The 19,547-nt window shown below is 33.7% G+C and overlaps 1 protein-coding gene across 2 annotated transcripts; it reads left to right on the top strand.

Moving 5' to 3' along the window:
- Positions 1 to 17,507: 17,507 nt before the first annotated feature.
- Positions 17,508 to 18,810, top strand: LOC131609917 (uncharacterized). Of its 2 annotated transcripts, none has more exons than XM_058881756.1 (3): positions 17,508 to 17,733; positions 17,821 to 17,902; positions 18,421 to 18,810. In XM_058881756.1, the coding sequence occupies exons 1-3, from the start codon at positions 17,614 to 17,616 to the stop codon at positions 18,573 to 18,575; spliced, it is 357 nt and encodes a 118-aa protein (XP_058737739.1). In that variant the 5' UTR covers positions 17,508 to 17,613; the 3' UTR covers positions 18,576 to 18,810. The 2 variants fall into 2 exon arrangements, with proteins under 2 accessions (XP_058737739.1, XP_058737732.1); XM_058881749.1 differs by having other exon boundaries at positions 18,418 to 18,810.
- The last annotated feature ends 737 nt before the right edge of the window (positions 18,811 to 19,547 follow it).

The following is a 19,547-nucleotide window of genomic DNA, read 5'->3' as shown; positions in this document are numbered from 1 at the left end:
TAAATACTCAACTTATTACAAAATAGGGGTTACTCCCTCTATTTATAGTTTTAGGTTTGTTTTCTCCCTAAGTCAAAGCCCAACACATAAAAGCCCAAAATACCTATTTTAGACTCAAGTCGAAATACTGTGTTGCTTCGACACTTCGACAACTACATACAACTCGATAGACTAAGCTTTTCGACACATATTATGTCAAGTAACATGCTGCTTCGACACATCTTGTGCCAAACAACATGTTGCTTCGAAGATTATCCTTCCCTTTAGTTACCTGCTCTCGAAGATAATGAAACCTCATTTTGATGTGTTTGCTTGGTTCATGTGATATCGGATTCTTCGCCGAATTGATAGCTGACATGCTGTCGATATTCATGGTAACTGCTCCATGATCTTCTGCTGTAATCTCTTCTACCAAATTCACCATCCATGTTGCTTGACATGTACAAAGAGAAGCAACTATGTACTCTGCTTCACACGACGATAGTGCCACTACTGGTTCTTTTCTCGAACTCCAAGCAACTGGTGCTCCACCTAGCATAAACACATAATCAGCTGTGAATTTTCGATTCTCAACATCACTACACTAACTTGAGTCAGTGTAACTGATCCGCTGTCGCGCGCAGATCAAAAACGAGTATTTTTAAAACTGTAGTTTAGCAACAATGACTCGAGTAGCGTATCGCAAGGATTCTTGTATTATTATTAACTAATTAAAAATCGAATTGGGGGCTTATGGTTTTAGAATAAATTTATAAAACAGAGTGAAAATTAATTAAAATAAGTGATTATATAAATAAGCTAAAACGACAATTCTACTGAATCGGTTACCGACTTATCACTTGTTCAATAAACTTCAATCCCCTAAGCGGATTCTATTCCCCTACCGATTACAACACCAATTAACAAGCGAAATTGACATTATAAGGTTTCATTCCTATTTTCCGAATAAAGCAAATGAATTAAGCACAACCACGAATTAAGCAAACGTGATTCTAACATACACATTTTAACGATTAAGCAACGATAAAGTTTGATAAAAGTCAAAGAACATAAATCAATCGGTATAAATCAATAATATTCTATATAACTCGAATTAAGCAAACAAGACATATAGATTAATATCGAAAAGGAAAAGAAATTGAATTAAAGATTAAAAACCTCAAAGTATTGGAAACCGTAACATGCAGAAATTGCCTTCGGGGATTAGTTCCCCATCATTCGTACAAAGCTTTCAAAATTATTTCGTGAAAAGTAAAAAGTCAGAAAATGAACAGTACAGCCAGCCCTAGGTAAATGGGAGAAACAAGAATTCGGGTCATAACCCAACTGGGTCAAACAGACATAACCCAGGCCCAAAACTAACGATCCAAAACTAAATAAAACTAATGTTGCAGCTTCAAATGAAATTCTTGTAAATATGCGCTCCGAATCTGACTTTGACTTCAACATGAAAGTTGTAGCTCTTTCTCTTAGCTTTCTGGAGATTATTAGAACGCGTCAGTCGGATTCTCAAAGCTCCTGTTATGACCGTTTTAGTGCAGACTACTAATGCTAAAAATAAAGTGCGAAAATGAAATTAAACCAAAAATAAACTAAATTAGAAAAACATTATAAAATATAAAAATAAGCAAAGCAAACCATAGAAATGCCTAAGTACAAACATAAAGGAACGTGCATCAAAATGCACTGATCGGTAACCCGCTAATTTACATTATTTTCCTTCATCAGCTGAAGGAAATAGAATGTCATAGTCGAGAGTTCCTTTCAGATACCTTAGTATCCTCTTCATTGCTGCTAGATGTGATACCTTTGAATTTTGCATCAATCTACTCATCATACCTACACTGTATGCTAGATCAAGCCTTGTGTGACAAAGGTAACGTTATGACCCAATAAGTCTTCTATAATGGATTGGGTCGACATCATCTTCATCTGATTCTTTCGACTGTTGCAGTCTTGGTTCTGCAGGTGTCGATGTTGAGTTGCATTCTTCCATCTCAAGTCTCTTGAGAATTTTGTTTACATATCTTCTTTTATGCATCATTAACCATCTACTTCTCTTGTTGAATTCGATGCCAAGGAAATATGAAATTTCGCCTAGATCAGACATTTCGAACTCCTTGCTAAGATCATCTTTGAAATCTTTGATCTTTTTCTTGTAGCTACCTGTTATCAACAAGTTATAGAGATATGGTATAATCAATTCGCTCTTGCTTCTTCTTACATATACTCCATTCTCAGTTGTGCACTTCACATATTCCTCCCCCTTAAGAAATTGTCGATCTTCTTATTCCAAGCTCTTGGAGCTTGCTTAAGTCCATACAAGGCTTTATGCAGCCTGTACACCTTTTTCTCTTTGCCATGTTGATCGGAAAAATAGCAAGTGTACTATTTTGCCTCTGTAGTAATAAAGGGAAAATTCCCCGAATATCGATCTCAAGGACTGCGTGATATTATAGAGTTAGTAGGAATTCAATTAAACAAAAAGCCTTGGGGTTTTGGTTTTTATGAGTACGAATTAAATTGCAAATAAACTTAAAAAGGTTGATTTAGCCAAATATGAGTAACATGCCAGGGTAGGTGTGTGCATTAACATGTAACAATTCTGAACCCTTGTTTCATTAACAAAATTCAACTTATCAATTACCGGTTCTTAAGGGTATTTGCTCCTAAGTCCTTAGTGGGCAAACCTTTGAACATTGAAATCCTAATCCCAAAGTCCTTCAAAATTAGTGATCAAATCAAGTATTATTATAATCAAGAACAATCCGGTTACTATAGGGTATCCCTAGTCCTAGGTGATATCTATTATAGTATAATGGTATAAAAACCCTAACAATGGATGTCAATCCTAATTGTCAGTCATAAATCAATCCAGTTGGTCCGACGAGGAAAGCATTAAAAACCTTATACCATTAAATTGAACATGAAAGAGAAATATGTTATTGAAATTCGGAATTCAAAATCATCACAATTGTTAATCAGGGACACCCTCTAGCATTGGGGGGTTTAGCTACTCATATCATCCAAAGAAATTACAAAGATATCAAATAAAGACATAACAATAGAGATGATGAACTTTGATCTTCAATGGCTTCCGCTCATGAGAGTTCCCTGTTCTTCTCCAATTGCATAGGCTTCCTTTCTCAATCCTCCAATTCTCCGTGTGGCAAAAAGATCCCTAATTCATCTTGAAAACCCTCCTAAATAGTGCAGACTCACTTAAGTTGGTTGTAAATCCCAAAAACACCCTCGCAGGCAAACCACTGAACAAAATCACAAAAATCACTGAAATCAGTGTCAAACCCAACACGGGCCGTGTTGAGTAACACGGGCACCCGTGTTGGTCCCCTGTCATATTTCTTTTTCTTATTAAGCCCCAAGACGTGCAACACGGGCCGTGTTGTGCAACACGGGCACCCGTGTTGCTTCACTGTTTTTCCATTCTTCTTGCGCCCTCTTCCTGACACGGCCCGTGTTGTGCAACACGGCCACCCGTGTCAGGCCTCCTGTAGCATGTTTTTGAAATTCCTTCGAAACTCCGAGTTTTGCACTGATTCAGTTCAATTTATCCATATGATCCTGAAAACATTAAAACATACAACCAAAGCATAAAATGACGAATAAAGAAATAAAACACTCAATAGCATAACTTAAAAATACTTAAAAACAACGGAAAATATATGTGTGAAAACTACTGATCACATGTTTCACAAAATCAACTGGTTGTGAAACATAGACTTCTTCATTTAAGGTGTCATTCAGGAATACACATTTAACATCCATCTGACACATGTTCCAATTGTTATTGCTTTCCAGACCAATAACTAACCAGATTGTTTCGATCCTGGTAACAGGTGCAAAAACTTCATTGAAGTTGGTCCCTTCCTTCTGAAGAAATCCTATTGCCAAAAGCCTTGCCTTGTGTCGAGTCACTTCCCCTTTGGGATTACACTTCACCTGTTATACCCACTTCACATCAATTGCCTTCTTGCCTTGAGGCAATTCGACAAGTGACCAAGTGTTGTTGTCTTCGATGGACTTCAGTTCCTCATTCATTGTGTTCATCCACTACGAATCCTTCAATGCCTCAACTGCATTGACGGGTTTGATATCTGCGTAGAAAGCGTAATGTACCGGCTCACCGTCATCATTGACCATATTATCTAATGTAATCATACATTCTTGCAACCTTGCAGACATGTGTCTAGTTCTTTGAGGTCTGCTTGGATTTGCATCACCTATAACTTCCTCTTGTCGAACTTCTTCTCTTTCGACTTTAATGACTGGTTCTTCACAAAAGATTCTCACTTAATCATTCTTGACATTATTAGTCCAATCCCATTCTTTAATATCATTTATGATCATGTCCCTCTTAATCACTACTTGCTTATTCACTGGGTCGAACAACTTGTATCTTCCAATCGAATGATATGCTATTAGGATCATTTGACTTAACTTGTCATCAAGTTTTCTTCTCAACTGATCTGGCACATGTTTATGTGCTATAGATCCAAATACCTTCAGATGACTCAAGCTCGGCTTCACACCAGACCAACATTCTTCTGGCGTAATTCCTTCTTGCTTCTTTGTTGAACATCTATTCAATATATATGTTGCAGTCGACACAACTTCACCCCAAAACTCATTAGGTAAATGCTTTCCTTTCAACATGCTTCTCACCATATTCATGATGGTTCGATTCTTCCTTTATGTAGTTCCATTATGTTGTGGAGTGTAGGGTGGCACCACCTCTTGCACAATCCCTTCTTTCTGAAATAACATGTCGAAGTCTTTCGACACATATTCTCCTCCACCGTCAGTTCTTAAAATATTGAGCTTTTGCCCACTTTTCCTTTCAACCATAGATTTAAACTTGCAAAGTACCTCAATCCCGTCACATTTCTTCTTCATCAGGTAAGTCCATAATTTTCTACTAAAATCATTTATGAATGTGACAAGTATTTATTACCTCCATTCAAATCCATCTGGATTGAACCACATACATTAGAGTATATGACTTCAAGAATTTCCTTTGACTTGCTTCCTACTTTCTTGTTAGAGCTATTCTTGTGTTGCTTTTCCTGCACACACACTTCTCTCGGAATGTCAATCTCTGATAACCGTGAAGCTGAGATGGCATAGTCGATAATGCCATGTTCATTCATCTCTACTAGATGCATTCGTAAGGCACTTATGCTTCATCACATTGAGTTCAATCTTGAAGGTTCTATTATGAGACATATGAGCCTTCAATATTAACCTTCCACTTGCGTCAATGACTCTCATCGTCTTGTCTTTGATTGACACTTTATGGTTCCTTTCGACAAACTTCCCTATACTAAGCAAGTTGCTCTTCATGCCTGGTATGTAGAACACATTGGAAATTACTTACCTCTTGCCATATTTCCTCATTATCATAACATCTCCAATACCTTTAACTTCTAGAGTATCGTTATTTGTGAATTTCACCATGTTCTTTATTGAGGGCTTTATGTTAACAAACCAATCTTTTCTTCCAAACAAGTGTGATGAGCATCCTGAGTCCAAGTACCATTGGTCCTTGAATCTCTCTTCATCTCTTTTTGTTACCATTAACATCATCTCTTCTTCTTCATTTTTTGCAAACTTTGCATCACTTTTTTATTCATATGCTTTTTTGGACAGTCACTAGAATAATGACCATACTTTTGACAATTGAAACACTGAATGTGACTTTTGTCAGGCTTTCAACCACTTCCTCTTCCTCTACTTGGAGCACCACCTACTTGGTTGCTTTGGTATGCGTGCTTTCTCTGATTCGACCAGCTTCCTTCTTGGTGATTTCGACCAGTCAAATTGTTGTAGCCTCATATGCCTTTGTTGCCATTCTAACTTCCTTTACCTTTCTTTTCTTTTTCTGATTGAGCCTGCAGTGCCACATCACTCTTGATTTTGCCTATAGCTCTTTCAACCATTCTTTGTTCATGAGATTCAAGCGTCCCTTAAAGCTCTTCTTTTGTCAATTTCGAAAAAATCTTTCTATTCTTCTATGGCTACCACTATGTGGTCGAACTTAGGAGCCAAAGATCTCAAGATCTTTGCAACAATTTATCTTGATGTCAACACTTCTCCATATACCTTGATTTGATTCACCAATTTCGTAACTCTAGTGAAGAAATCAGTTATTCTTTCACTTTCTTCTATTTGAAGTAATTCATACATTCTTTAGTGAGTTTGCAACCTCGCCTCTTTCACCTTTTCTGCACCACCAAAAGACTTTTCAAGAATCTCCCAAGCTTCTTTTGCATATTCAACATCATTAACCTTTTCAAAATTATCTAGACTCAAACATTGATGAATTATAAAGATAACTTCATAATTCTTCTTCTTCAATTCTTTGTGTGCAACTTCTTGTTCATATGTCGCGTCTTCTGCAAGCGGTTCTAACCCTTCTTTCACAAGATCCCAAAAATCTTGACAGCAGAAGACAACCTTCATCTGCTTGCATCAATTATCATAGTTGTCTACTTTCAGAATTTGAAGACTCGCCGGAAAATGCTCATTCGGATGATTCATTACCATCGTGATTTTATTGCCTTGAATCGTTCAACCGAAGCTCTAGATACTACATGTTGGAATTAAACTCAAACCTTTGAGTAATTCCTTATCGCTACACAATGACAATGAAGGAAACAAGAAAGAAATTTTAGAAAGAAAAGGGTTAGGGTTTACAAAAATTTAAAGGACGAAGATGATGATTTTCTAAAGAGTTTCTTTCCGCCCACAAACTGTGGAAAACGTGATGCAACTACAAATTATATGAATACTCAAGTTATTACAAAATAGGGGTTACTCCCTCTATTTATAGTTTTAGGTTTGCTTTCTCCCTAAACCAAAGCCCAAAACATAAATGCCCAAAATACCTATTTTAGACCCAAGTCGAAAGACTGTGTGAAGCTAATTGCTTCGACACTTCGACAACTACATACAATTTGACAGGCTAAGATTTTCGACACAAAGAATTACAATTTAACGATATTCGACCTGCTGGACAAATTAATCCGATTTGAGGATCAGTTTTGACATTAAATAGTTTCAACTCTCTCGATCACACTTACAGGAGGATGGAACGATAAACCTTGATTTTTTAGACAGAGTATTGTTATCTAAAACATGAATGAATCCTAATATCAAGAATTGATAATTCAATATTCCTAAATCAATCTCCTAACAAATAATTATTGGAATTAAAATTTATTTACCGGTAAAAATTTATAATCTAATTTCATTTCATAATTGACAAGAAGATAAAAAACACTGTACACAAAGATAATTAAATACTACTTGACATTCAAATATATGAAGTTGGACTTATAAATACATAGTTCAAATCAATTCAAAAAGGTTCATGAGGGAGTTATCTACTCATTGAAATTAATAAATAAAATAAATAAAAATAGAGAACTTATGTCACACATAAGATTGCACGAAAGAGGGGATCAACATCATCTATTATCTATTATCTATATATAACGAAACAATTCGTGATCTTCCTATTTTATCCTTTCTATTCAAAATATTTACACTACATAAAAGACTAATGGGTAATTCACAAATGTACTAATTAATTTATCATATCAAGCATTTTAGCAATTTGGTGCATTCTAGCAATTTGGTTGAAGGGGAGAGTGTCGAGAGGAAGAGAGGGAGTTGTTTGGTTGGCTACAACTTGGTGCATATGGAAAGTAAGAAATGACAGAATTTTCAACAATGAGGAAGAAATCGAGATCGAGTACCCCTAATACTGATTGTGAAATACAATGTTGCTTATAAAAAAAAAACATTCTAGCAATTCTATTATCTATATATAAAAAAAAAAACAATTGCATAATCTTTCTATTTTATCCTTTCTATTTAAAATATTCACACTATATAAAAGACTAATGGGTAATTCACAAATGTACCAAATAATTCATCATACCAAACATTCTAAAATTTTATCTTTTCTCCTCTTATTTCACTCATTTTCAAATCTCTCTTACATTTCTTTTTCTCACTTTCATTTTAATTTTTTTCTCTGTTTATTTTTAATCACTAAAAATACTAATAATCTATTTTTTATTTTAATAAAATTAAAAAAATCATTTATCTCACGGGTCACTATCAACACAATATCTATTTTATTTTAATCAATCGTTGCCTTAATTTGAGAGACAAAATCCTTATTTTTAAATATTAATTTTTTAAAAAAATTTCATTAAGTAAATCATTTTAAATTTTGCATTTGTATCTAAATACATTTTATATCGCATCAACTAAATTTTTATCTCATGAGTCATTATCAGCACAATATCTATTTTATTTTAATTAACAACTACCTTTATTTAAAATAAAAAATTTATTTTGAAATGTTAAATTTTCATTTTTTTTTCTCCATCTCACAAGTCAATTTATATATGATTATTTAATATAATTGAGAGTATATAATTATTATTCATTTATAATTAAGTCAATGAAAACTAGTTTGATACAATATCAAATAAATTTATTCGTAGGGAACACTACGAATAGCTTACTAGTTTGAATCACTAAATTAGGCCTTTGAATGTTATGTCAATGAAAACTAGGATTCTCAAAGTATATCACTTTATTCACATCAAAGTATTAACGTCTAGTTTTTCGCTGGATTTTAGATGGCAGCTAAATATATTAGCCATAAACATTCATTTATTATTTTATACAAAAACACCATTATAAAATTTAATAGAATTTTATCTATTTTATTTCTTCAAAGCCCCTCTCCCAAATTCTTCACTTGTTCAAATTCGTAAACAGTGATATGATAATATATCTATATATATTCAACTACTGATTAATATATATATATATATATATATATATATATATATATATATATATATATATATATATATATATATATATATATATATATATATATATATATATATATATATATATATATATATATATCAATGCAGACTTAAGGAAGAGACTACTTTCCATCTTTTTTTTTAAATGTAGATTCGCTGTGAATATTTGGACGTGGTTATCGGAAGTTATTAATACAAGAATTATTATTTCCCACCCAGCCGACCTTTGGAAGCTATGTGACAGGAACTGGAGTCCGCAATGTAAGATAGTGATTCAGGCCCTTATTATCAATACTGTTCATACTATTTGGAATTGTAGAAACATGCTAAGATTTCAGAATACCGCAACAACTTGGAGAAACGCGATTACTCACATCAAAGCCCATGTACAGCTTGCCGGCACCTGGACTAATCACACTTTCCGGAACTCCTCGGATAATTTCAGGATTTTGAAACTGTTTGATATTCCAGTTCATCCCCCTCGCACTACTTTGATCAAAGAAATTTTCTGGACTCCCCCGCTTGAAAATTGGGTGAAAGTTACTACTAATGGAGCAGCAAATAACGTTTCCTCAGCTTGCGGTGGTATTTTCCGTAGCAGTACAGGCGATTTTATTGTCGGGTTTTCTGAAAACTTAGGCCTCCATAATGCGTTTTATGCTGAAATCTCTGGAGCTATGCGAGCTATTGAAGTGGCGCAACAACACCAATGGCAACTTTTATGGTTAGAAACAGATTCTACCCTGGTAGTTAAAGCATTTAACAACCAAGCTTCCATCCCTTGGACTCTTAGAAATAGATGGCATAACTGCATGGCTTATACGAAACATATTAATTTTTTGGTTACACATGTGTATAGGGAGGCCAATTCGTGTGCTGATTTGTTGGCTAATGAAGGGCTTTCGGTAGATGGTTACCAGTCCTTCATTAATATTCCGCAAAAGTTATTGTCTAGCGTGATTTCCAACAAGTTAGGTCGGCCTAACTTTAGAATTACAGCTTTTGAGTGAGGGTTTGGTCTGGTCCCCCCTCCTTTTTTGTAATCCTTTCTTTTACTTCTATGATATTTAACTTTATATAAAATATATATATATATATATATATATATATAACTGTAATACAGTGGGAGAACTGACTTTTTAGAAATATCGCGGATAGCAAGAGTCGTCACCGACTTTTATTTTATCCAATATATAGAAAGGTTAAAAGAACAGGAAAGACCTTTTAAAAAGATTTTGAGTTCGGGGGGTAGGTTATACAAAGGGAAGGTGTAAGCACCCTTTGTATCCATGGTTATCCATGGGCTCTTAATTGCTTAGCTCACTTTGTTTTCAAAACGTTTGAAGTGTAGTGTGTGAATAGTAAAAAACTTTGTTAAGGACTTTAGTTTGTAAATAAGCGTAGCCTTGTTTTGAAAGTATTTAAAAAAATAGTGTGAAAAAAAGATTTTTTGAATTTAAATCAGAGTAAGCAATTAGTAGCAACTACCCTAATTTTAAGATTTCTGTTCTTTCAGCTTTTCAGTTTGAAATGGCTATCCATACCATAAAGAGGGTAGGAAGTCCTTTCATTGGATGTTAAAGGTCATCGAGGAAATATCGTTCACCATAAAATTGTCCCTACCAGATGGAGGTAGGTAGTCTATATGGAAGGATAGAATAGTCATTATTCTTTAGGCAACCAGCGAGGATACCTTAGCAATTGTGTTAATCATCATTTAACCGAGGCAACATCGAGGTACAAGATCATTTTTCTGTTAAGGCAACATCGAAGGGACATATGATCTTATGATGATTTATGAACTGAGAGCGACATTTGCTTAGGTATCCTCGTATTCGAGGGACTTGACTATTTTGATCGAAAGGCAGCATAAGAGGGGTTACCATTAAAGGTGTGTGTGTGCACCAATCACGTGATTATATTCAGATATTTTATCTTGTAAAAATTAATGATTCTACGTTCAGTTTATAAGTTATCACTCCCTAGGATTACTAACCACGCAGTTAAAATAAAGGCAGAATTAAAAGTTCCTACGCTATTATAATAAACACCTGTAGTGCAGAAAAATAAAGGCGGGAATTAAAAGGCAGAAAAATAAAACCCTAAACTATTACATGGCTTTGGGGCAGATACAAAAATCAGGCAAATAATAAAAACGTAATAAAGGGCAAGCCCCAAATGGGGGAACAAGTTAACCACAGTTAATAGAATAAATAAGGCAAGGCAAAAAGGCAAACAAAAGGTATTTAGAAAAGAGGGTAAACAAACCCTGGGTTTTTAGAAAAAGTTTTTGAAAAAAGAAAGTAAACAAAATTAAAGATAAAAAGAAAAGGTTAAAAAAAATGACTCTGAGTTAATGGACAACACCTACCTAAGACCCCTATGGTTACCTAGGGGTTTTAATTTAATCGAGGTTAGACAAACCCTAAAAATTAACTATTAGTTTAAATCTAATTAATTTTAAAATCGACTAATCCTAATTAAATAAACCCTAATTACTCTAATTAATTATTAACCTAAAATATTTAACATACTTAATTAACTACAACCTAAATTACCTAGTTAATTTTACCCTAAAACTATTATTTTAATTAATCACCTAATCATACAAAGGATGTTAGTTAATTTATCTAATCATTCCAAATTATAAATTAAAATAAATAAAGAAAAGAAAATAATAAAACAAACAACAAAGGAGAAGAAACAAATCTGGGCGTGGATCTAGTGTTACTGGCTTGCGAGGGTCCATGTTGGACTGCGTTTCCCAAGGCGCTTGGATATGGACTTGATGGGATCCAAAGGTCGAGCGCTGAGGGTGCATGGTAACTTGGGCGAGTGCGTGGGTACTGGATTTGCCTGCAAGGTTAAACAAGAAATTGAACAAAAAATAATGCAGGAGGCAGGGTTCGAACCCGTGCCCTTGCCTATTGAAATCCTTGCACGCTTCCCTCTGCCGCTACACTATTTTTTTATGGTTGATAATTAAACAACCAATAAATAATATATTAACAAAAACTCATGCAAAAATTTGAAACGGAATTCGCGCGCCCCAAGCTTCTTCATCCCCGTTCTCAGACTCGTTTTCAAACCAGGTTTTTACCTACGGATGTACTGTTGGTACAGCTTCTACCTACGGATGTCACGCGTAGCCATATGTTTTGGTCATCAGAACCTACAAATCATCAGCAATAAATGCAAACAAACGGTTCAGACCAATCATAGATCATCTCACGAATCCATTAGACCTGGTAATTTGACCAGAAATCGCTCTTAACTAAAATCCCCTTTTCTGAGGAATATGAACCCTAATCATGGTGGATCTTCATACCTGCTGTATAAATCAAATTAAAACATCCAAGTAGCTTGCAAACATCATCACAAATACAGATATACAATCAAAATCAATTAAAAATACATGTAGGTATAAAATCGAACTTGAACATGAGCCAACCAACATGAACGTGATTTTTATGTTTGGGAGCGTTCTGGTTGATTGGGACGGGCTGAAATCTTTCAGAGAATATCGATGGAGCAATTGGAACCCTTAGAATGGCTTAAATCCTTTGAAATCCTGATCTGCAAGTCTCTTGAAGGCCACAGATTTTTTGTGTTTGAATCGTGTTCTTGAGGCTCTCCAATACTTCAAAACTTTTCCTTTGATCATCAGGGTTAATGTATATATGTAGTAGAAGAATTAGGTCAAGTGATTGCAATCAAATATGTGCCAATTATGATGATTGAGTTTTTGATTTGGAATTAGTTCAAAATTTGCTTTTTTTGGATCAATCTTGCTCAATCTCTGGCCAATCAAATATTTTCGAAATTGGCATCCTTCGATCAGCATCTTGGACCTCAAGGAACCTGGATTTACAGCTTGCATTCATCAATTTGATTTTTTTGGTATTTTATTTTAATTAAATTGAATTAATCCAAAAATAAATAAAAGCAAGGCGTTAAAATGGGCTTTAGAAGCCTTTGGAAATATTAGAAATAAGTTTGAGTCCAAGAAACATAGGCCTATTTGAAAAATTTCCACGTTTGGTCAATATTTCCTTCACGCACTTTCTTCAAAATTGCCAACTTTAATAAGTCTTAACTCTTTCAATATTTATCATATGAAGGTGTTCTAGGACTTTTTGGAAAGATCAAGATGTACTCTACAATCCGCTTTGGAACATATTTTGCATTTGGAGATTTTATTTTGATGATATGGCTCCTGACAAAAAACAGCTTTTTGCGAGCTTCTAGAATGACCTGTAATGTTTTGGCTTATATCTCTCAAATGAAGCATTTCTAGCCTTGGCTTTAGAGATATAAAGTTGTAGAAAATAAAATTTCATTCAAAATGGGCTTTGATTGGGAAATTTATGATGTTCCATGTGAAAGTTATGGCTGGTCAAAGTTTAGTTGACTTTCTCCTACAAAACCCTAATTTAGAAACTATGATTTTTGTTGATTTCTGAGCTTTCCTTGATGAATCATGATCAATTCTTGACCATATTATGGATGTTACTTCAAAGTAAGGATGTTGACCAAAAATCAGGAGTTTTGATTGTGATTTGACCATAGTTGACTTTTAGGTCAAACTGGTCGACTGTTGACCATTTGAACTTTTGTCTGGGCAATCTTGTGAATCAGAGCTTGAAACTTGATGTGAGGATTCTTTGAGGCATATGAGAGGCCATGGGATCCATTTGAGGTCTTAGAACTTGATTTGATCTAGAGGAAAGCAAAACCCTAGTTGTTGGTTGATTGCTTAAGAGATAAGTAAGTGTGTCCAATTCTTGCATATGCTTGAGTAACTGAAGATCACATGAGTCAAGATATATTGAAATATGATGGGAAAATTTTGAGGTATGACAATAACCTTAATAATTCTCAGGCCCAGTCTTATGCAGGATAAACAGATTTTACAGCATAGGCTCCAAATTTTAAAAAATTTAATCTTTTTCACATTATTATCAAATAAACATTAAAAAATGTTATAAAAAATTTAATAAATTAAAAAAATTATATGATGAAAATCTAATACATTAAAAAAATGAGATTAATCAAAGTTAAAATAATTATAATTAAATCTTTTTTATTAATATATAATTAGATTTTTTATGTTGATTGGACCGGTCCTGATAATTCTTAATAATTAATCCATAATATTCCTTTCTATATTGAATACTTATTTACAATAAACTCTAATAATATCCTTTATATGTTTACATAGTCTAATACACCCTCATAATCGAAACAAGAGGTGGACGAATGTTGAGACTAACCCTAAAGTCGTCAAAAAGTTGTAGCGAAAGACCAGTCGTGAAAATATCGACAACTTGATAACGAGAAGAAACATATAATACACGCACCTAACCGAGAGCAACTTTTTTTCGCACAAAATGTATATCCATTCTGATGTGTTTGTTGCGTTAATGTTGGACTGGATTGTCAGACAAGTACGCGACACTGAGATTATCATAATAGATTAATGAAATATGGCACACCGTTTAGGCCATTCGAAAGCATATGTCTTAAATTCTCTACACCGGGACAATTTTCTTATATGTAATAAGTTCAAAACAATTTCTTTTGTCATTCTTGTCCACTTGAGAAACAAATAAAATTACTTTTTTCTAATTCTTTATCTTATATTGTAACCTTTTGATATTGTCCATAGGGATGTTTGGACATCACTTGTTCTTAGTTCAGAAGGACACCATTATTACGCGTTATTTTTAGACGATTTCACAGATTTCTATGGAGTTTTCCATTACAAAATAAGTCTCAAGTTCATTCTATGTTTCTCCAATTTTATGCTTTTAATCATTTTGTGGGACGATCTTAATGGTGGTCTCGTTGAAGCGGGCGAGGTAGTCCCTCAACGATTCTAACGGACCTTGGTGTAAGTTAAACATACTGGTAGTGAACATCTTCTTGTGGCGGCTGGCAACGAACTGGTATACCAGATTATTTACCAATTCTTGGTAAATGTTAATTGCGGCACGAAATAAACCCATATACCATCAAAGGGCTCCTTCTCTAAAAGTACTAGATAGTAGCTTACATTTTAGAGATTTAAGAGCTCCTATCATGACCTTCTGCGTATTGATGGAGGAAAAGTGTTTATATGGATCGTCGCGTCCATCAAACTTAGATAAGAAAAGAGGGTTAAAACCTTTAGAGACAGGCTCCCTGCATATCTCGTTTGAGAGTGGTTAGGGGTCCAACAATTCCATTTCCTTTGGGATGTTGGGGTCTTGTTGGTGCTGTCTGATGCTTTGGTTGGCATCTTCCAACATTAGTTTATGATGGCGTAATTCGTCCATGGTGACACGCATCTCCTCCAGGGCATCGGCATCACCGTAACCGCTAGTGCCTTCTAGCGTTGGGGTAGAGCTCTCCTATTAATCATAGTTGAAGGTGGCTAAACGTATGAGTGAAGAGTGGCAGTAGGAAGGATGATGTTGATAAAAGAAGTTGTGGCCCCATGTTAGTTTTATCGGAGCTCCACGATGGGCCCCATTGTACTGGTCAAAAAGTACAAGTGTGCATGTTCCCCCTAAAGGGACAGGGAGACTCAGATGTCTGTGCAGTGGCATGCTTACGTGAGGTGAGAGGCTCTGCTGATGACCGATGATGCTTGGGAGCAAGCATGTAACCACTACCGGTAGTATACTTTAGATGACAATTAGCGTGGTGCTCATTGAGATGTAGAGAATGAGTATTACTTGAGCCTTGTCCTCTTATTGAGAGGAGATGCATTTTATAGAGGACGTTTGGACCTAGGGTTTGAATCACCATTAATGGTGTCAACTGATCCCCCCTTCTACAAAGGGATTATTGAATATCCATATTTTAGGAGTTAATGATGACTCATTCCTTCTTGACCTACACGTTAGAGTTTCCTTTGAACGGATCTCCGATCATCGCTCATGTGACACACTTCTTGGGCGAAGGCGCCTTGATTTAAGGCATACGCAAATATAACATATTTTATATATATATATATTAAAAAATAAATTACAGTTAATTTTTTACTTATTTTAATATAAATATTTGTTTGTTTTCTAATTTAACAATAAAATCTTTGAAAAATTTTAAATATGGTTGAGAACTTAAAATAATATATTTCATAATTAGTTAATTTTATTTTAAGAAATGAAGGTAATAGATACAGTATAGGTATGAGTGCTTAGATAGCTGTAAAATTCGAATATAAGTACAAAGATTAATGTGCACGTAAGCATAAATTTAAATATAAGATTTTTTTCAAATCGTAAATATGAGATATTATATAATTATATTCATATCATGTCATTTGTGATCTCTATCTTCAAAGAGTTTTTGAAATTTTAAGAAAAAAAAAATGTTGAAATTATTACAACTTATTTGTTTAAGTTCTATACTTATAATATGGTTGATAAAAATAGTGGTTGACTGATAAATTAATTGATAGCTTATAGCTGATGGCGGATAGTTTATAGTTTCTAATAGATGGTTGAGACGGATAGCTGATAAGTTAATTGAAGTGTTTGATAAAATTAGTGGTTCAACTAATATATAAATGTAAAATGATATAAAAAAATATTTAATACATAATTATTTCATTTTAAATTAAAATAAATTATAAATGATAAATTTTAAATTTTAAATTTTAAAACACTATTTAAAATAGGGTTTATAAAATAAGCTAGCAAAATAAACTATAAATTTGTGATGAAAAGACGGTTACTAAACACGTCTAAATTGTTATTTGAGCTTATAAACGGTAAATTATAAACTATAATTTGAGAAATCTGTCTTAGCAAACATACTCTTAGCTTATAAGATTTTAAGTAGTTCTAAGATTATACTAAATTTTTAATGTGTTGTGATTTAGACCTATAATTTATACATATTAATGAGGGAAATTCTCAACTCACCTTTTTGTTAATTTTAAGGACTTTTCAAAATTTTCAATTTTAACCTGCAAATGATTTTTGTAAATATCTAAACTACTAAAGTGATTGGTATGATGTCTCATTTTCATGTTCACAATATTAGCGATGAATTTTAACATAGTTGTTTTTAAGTTAGAGTGCAACACCTATAAACTATCGGATTGAGCAATCTTGTAGATGATCAAAAGAGTAATCGCGATTCAAAACAATTTATGATCCATAATTATGTTAAAAATAAAAAACAGTATGAACAGAAGAGTGTGTTTGGACTTTGGTATATTCATAAAAAGCACTGTATTTTGCCGTGGTGAAGTTGAAAACTGACTTTTGAAGGTAGAATACTTAGAATTTCAATAAATGCATACTGTCAGTGAAATGGACCACTACTAGATGGAGCCAATTCTTTGACTTTAGTTACATACACACCCCATGACTTACACTAGTGGATGAATCAATGGATCCAATGCTATTAGTATTAATCTTCTGCATGATAAATAATAATAATAATAATAATAATAATAATAATAATAATAATAATAATAATAATAATAATAATAATTACTAATTTGTTGAATTACTCACTTTGAATCATTCTTGTAAAGAAAAAAACAATCAAACACTGTGTCACTATGTGGGGCCATCTTAACATACTCATCATAAAATAAAAAAGCCATTTTCACTTTTTTTGCAATTCTCATTTTTCTGCCAACCCCACCAGCACCAACAAGTGATGAAATTGTTCTATCAACTCAAGATGAGACTCAACTTGCAAACTCAGTAAAAAAAACATAGAAATTTCTTCAAGAAGTATGGCTTTTAAGGACTGTTCTAAAAGAAGGGAGGTTCAGAAATCGGCGGCTGGTATAAAAGTCTCAAAGAGTTTTCCTCTTTCTAGTCTTGCATCTTTGGAGTCTTTGTCCTTGCCACTGGTATGTGTAGCTTTGAATTGAACCCTTAAGTAATTTATTTTCAGTTTTGAAGTGATTGTGATTTTTGATAAAGAATTGTGAGCACAGGTGCAAGAGGTTGTTCTTTCTGCTGATATGAAATGTGAGAACTGCCAGAAGAGAGTTTCTGATATTATTACAAAGATGAATGGTAAGCTTGTTTGTTAAAATTCCTTCATGTAAAGTTATCCTTTGATTTTGTTGAAATATTGTATAGCTAAATGTTTTGAACATGATTGTGAAATTGTTGATTGGTTTTAATTAATGTTCTATAGAAAGAATCCTTTAGTTAAATCCAATTTCATTTCCTCTATTTGCTTTGTTTGCAAGAAGAGGTTAGAGAAGAGAGAGGGGGAAAAGAGCAGTGGTCCTTAGTGTTTTTGTTTTTGTTGCCTTGCCACTTTATTATATAATGACTTTTGCATGTGTTTTTGGCTGCAAGTCAGACGAATAATATAGGGTCAAGTGCTAGTACATATAGAACTTGTTTGGATTAATGGAATAGGTTGGAATAGAGTTGGAAGTAGTAGAACAGAATGAAGTGTCATAGAATTGTGGTTGAGTAATCAATTATTGATGAGTCAAGTTAGACACTGTGATGGTGTTGATGTTACTATTTCTTTTGTAAGCTTCTAATACAATGCTCTCCTATCTTTGATTTTTCAGCAGAAACTGAGTCCATAGTGGTGAATGTATTGGAAAAGAAAGTGATACTTACTTTTAGAATATCATCAACAAGACATGTTGGTAAAGTAATCTCACACAAAGTAGTTACACCTAAAGTTGCCATTATCAAACGGATATGCCGGTCATCCAATGGTTAGAAAGGAAGCACATGTGCATAAGATTCTATAGATTGAGTTGATAATGTACAGCACATAGTTTTTGGAGTATTCATGATTGAATTTGTTTTGTGATTGTTTTCTCAACATGGATATTCACAAATAGAGATGAAGGGATTTTATTGAATTTTTGTGTTTGAATAAATTCTTAGTTTATAGAGATGAGAAACACATTTAACTCATTTCAACATAATGCAATATTTGGTAGCTTTTCTTACACTTTGAGAATAAGAATTAATATGATGCTTCAATTGTTTAGTGATGCTTTAGGTAAAAGCAATGCAAATCTTAGGCATCAAGGGATGCTTACCCAAGCAATGATCCTCGGCTCTGCTCTCATGTGAGTGTTAATGAAGTTGAAGCATAACAGTATTAGAGTATTCTAAACATAAAGATCTGAACCACCATTTGAGTCACTTTTATCAGACTTGTGCAACAACTAATCCTCTTGGAATTTTAGAAGATGCCAAGAAGTCAAGACTTGTCAGCTATACCCTAATTAGAAGAGCCAAAATTGGTTGGACACTCTAACTAGGGCAGTCTCAATTTTTAAAAGGTCCCGGGTAAATGAGTCATGGTTCAACCATGACAAAATAATTAGAGGTCTTATTTAATCTTATTTTAATAGTGAAAAATATTTATGAATTCTTATTTAATTACGATTTAATCGTAAAATTTTTGAGACCCAACGCTAATCCGTCTTACACACCATAAAAAACAGTCTAACTCTACCAAATAAAATTATTTTTATTTAGAATGATCTAGAATAAATGTTTATGAATTTTTCCCGATAACCAGATTTCTTGACAAAAAGGGAGATATTGCCAACTTTAAGCAGCAAAAATAGAAGTTTTTTATGATGCATAGAAAAAATTCAAATTACATTTAAAGAAATGCCTTGACATAATCTAGATAATATGATTAAATGCATGTGATTGCACAAGGCTTGAGTGC

This window comes from Vicia villosa, linkage group LG1 (genome assembly GCF_029867415.1).
Source record: "Vicia villosa cultivar HV-30 ecotype Madison, WI linkage group LG1, Vvil1.0, whole genome shotgun sequence".
Taxonomy (NCBI): domain Eukaryota; kingdom Viridiplantae; phylum Streptophyta; class Magnoliopsida; order Fabales; family Fabaceae; genus Vicia; species Vicia villosa.
The sequence above is the reverse complement of the archived record's forward strand: the minus strand, read 5'-3'. Positions and strand labels throughout refer to the sequence as shown.

What these genes read in the sequence shown, in the direction of transcription:
- LOC131609917 (XM_058881749.1), top strand. Translation starts at nt 17,614, where the DNA reads ATGGCTTTTAAGGACTGTTCTAAAAGAAGGGAGGTTCAGAAATCGGCG. An exon ending in AGTCTTTGTCCTTGCCACTG is followed by an intron (nt 17,734 to 17,820) that starts GTATGTGTAGCT and finishes TTGTGAGCACAG; the next exon opens with GTGCAAGAGGTTGTTCTTTC. An exon ending in TATTATTACAAAGATGAATG is followed by an intron (nt 17,903 to 18,417) that starts GTAAGCTTGTTT and finishes TTGATTTTTCAG; the next exon opens with CAGAAACTGAGTCCATAGTG.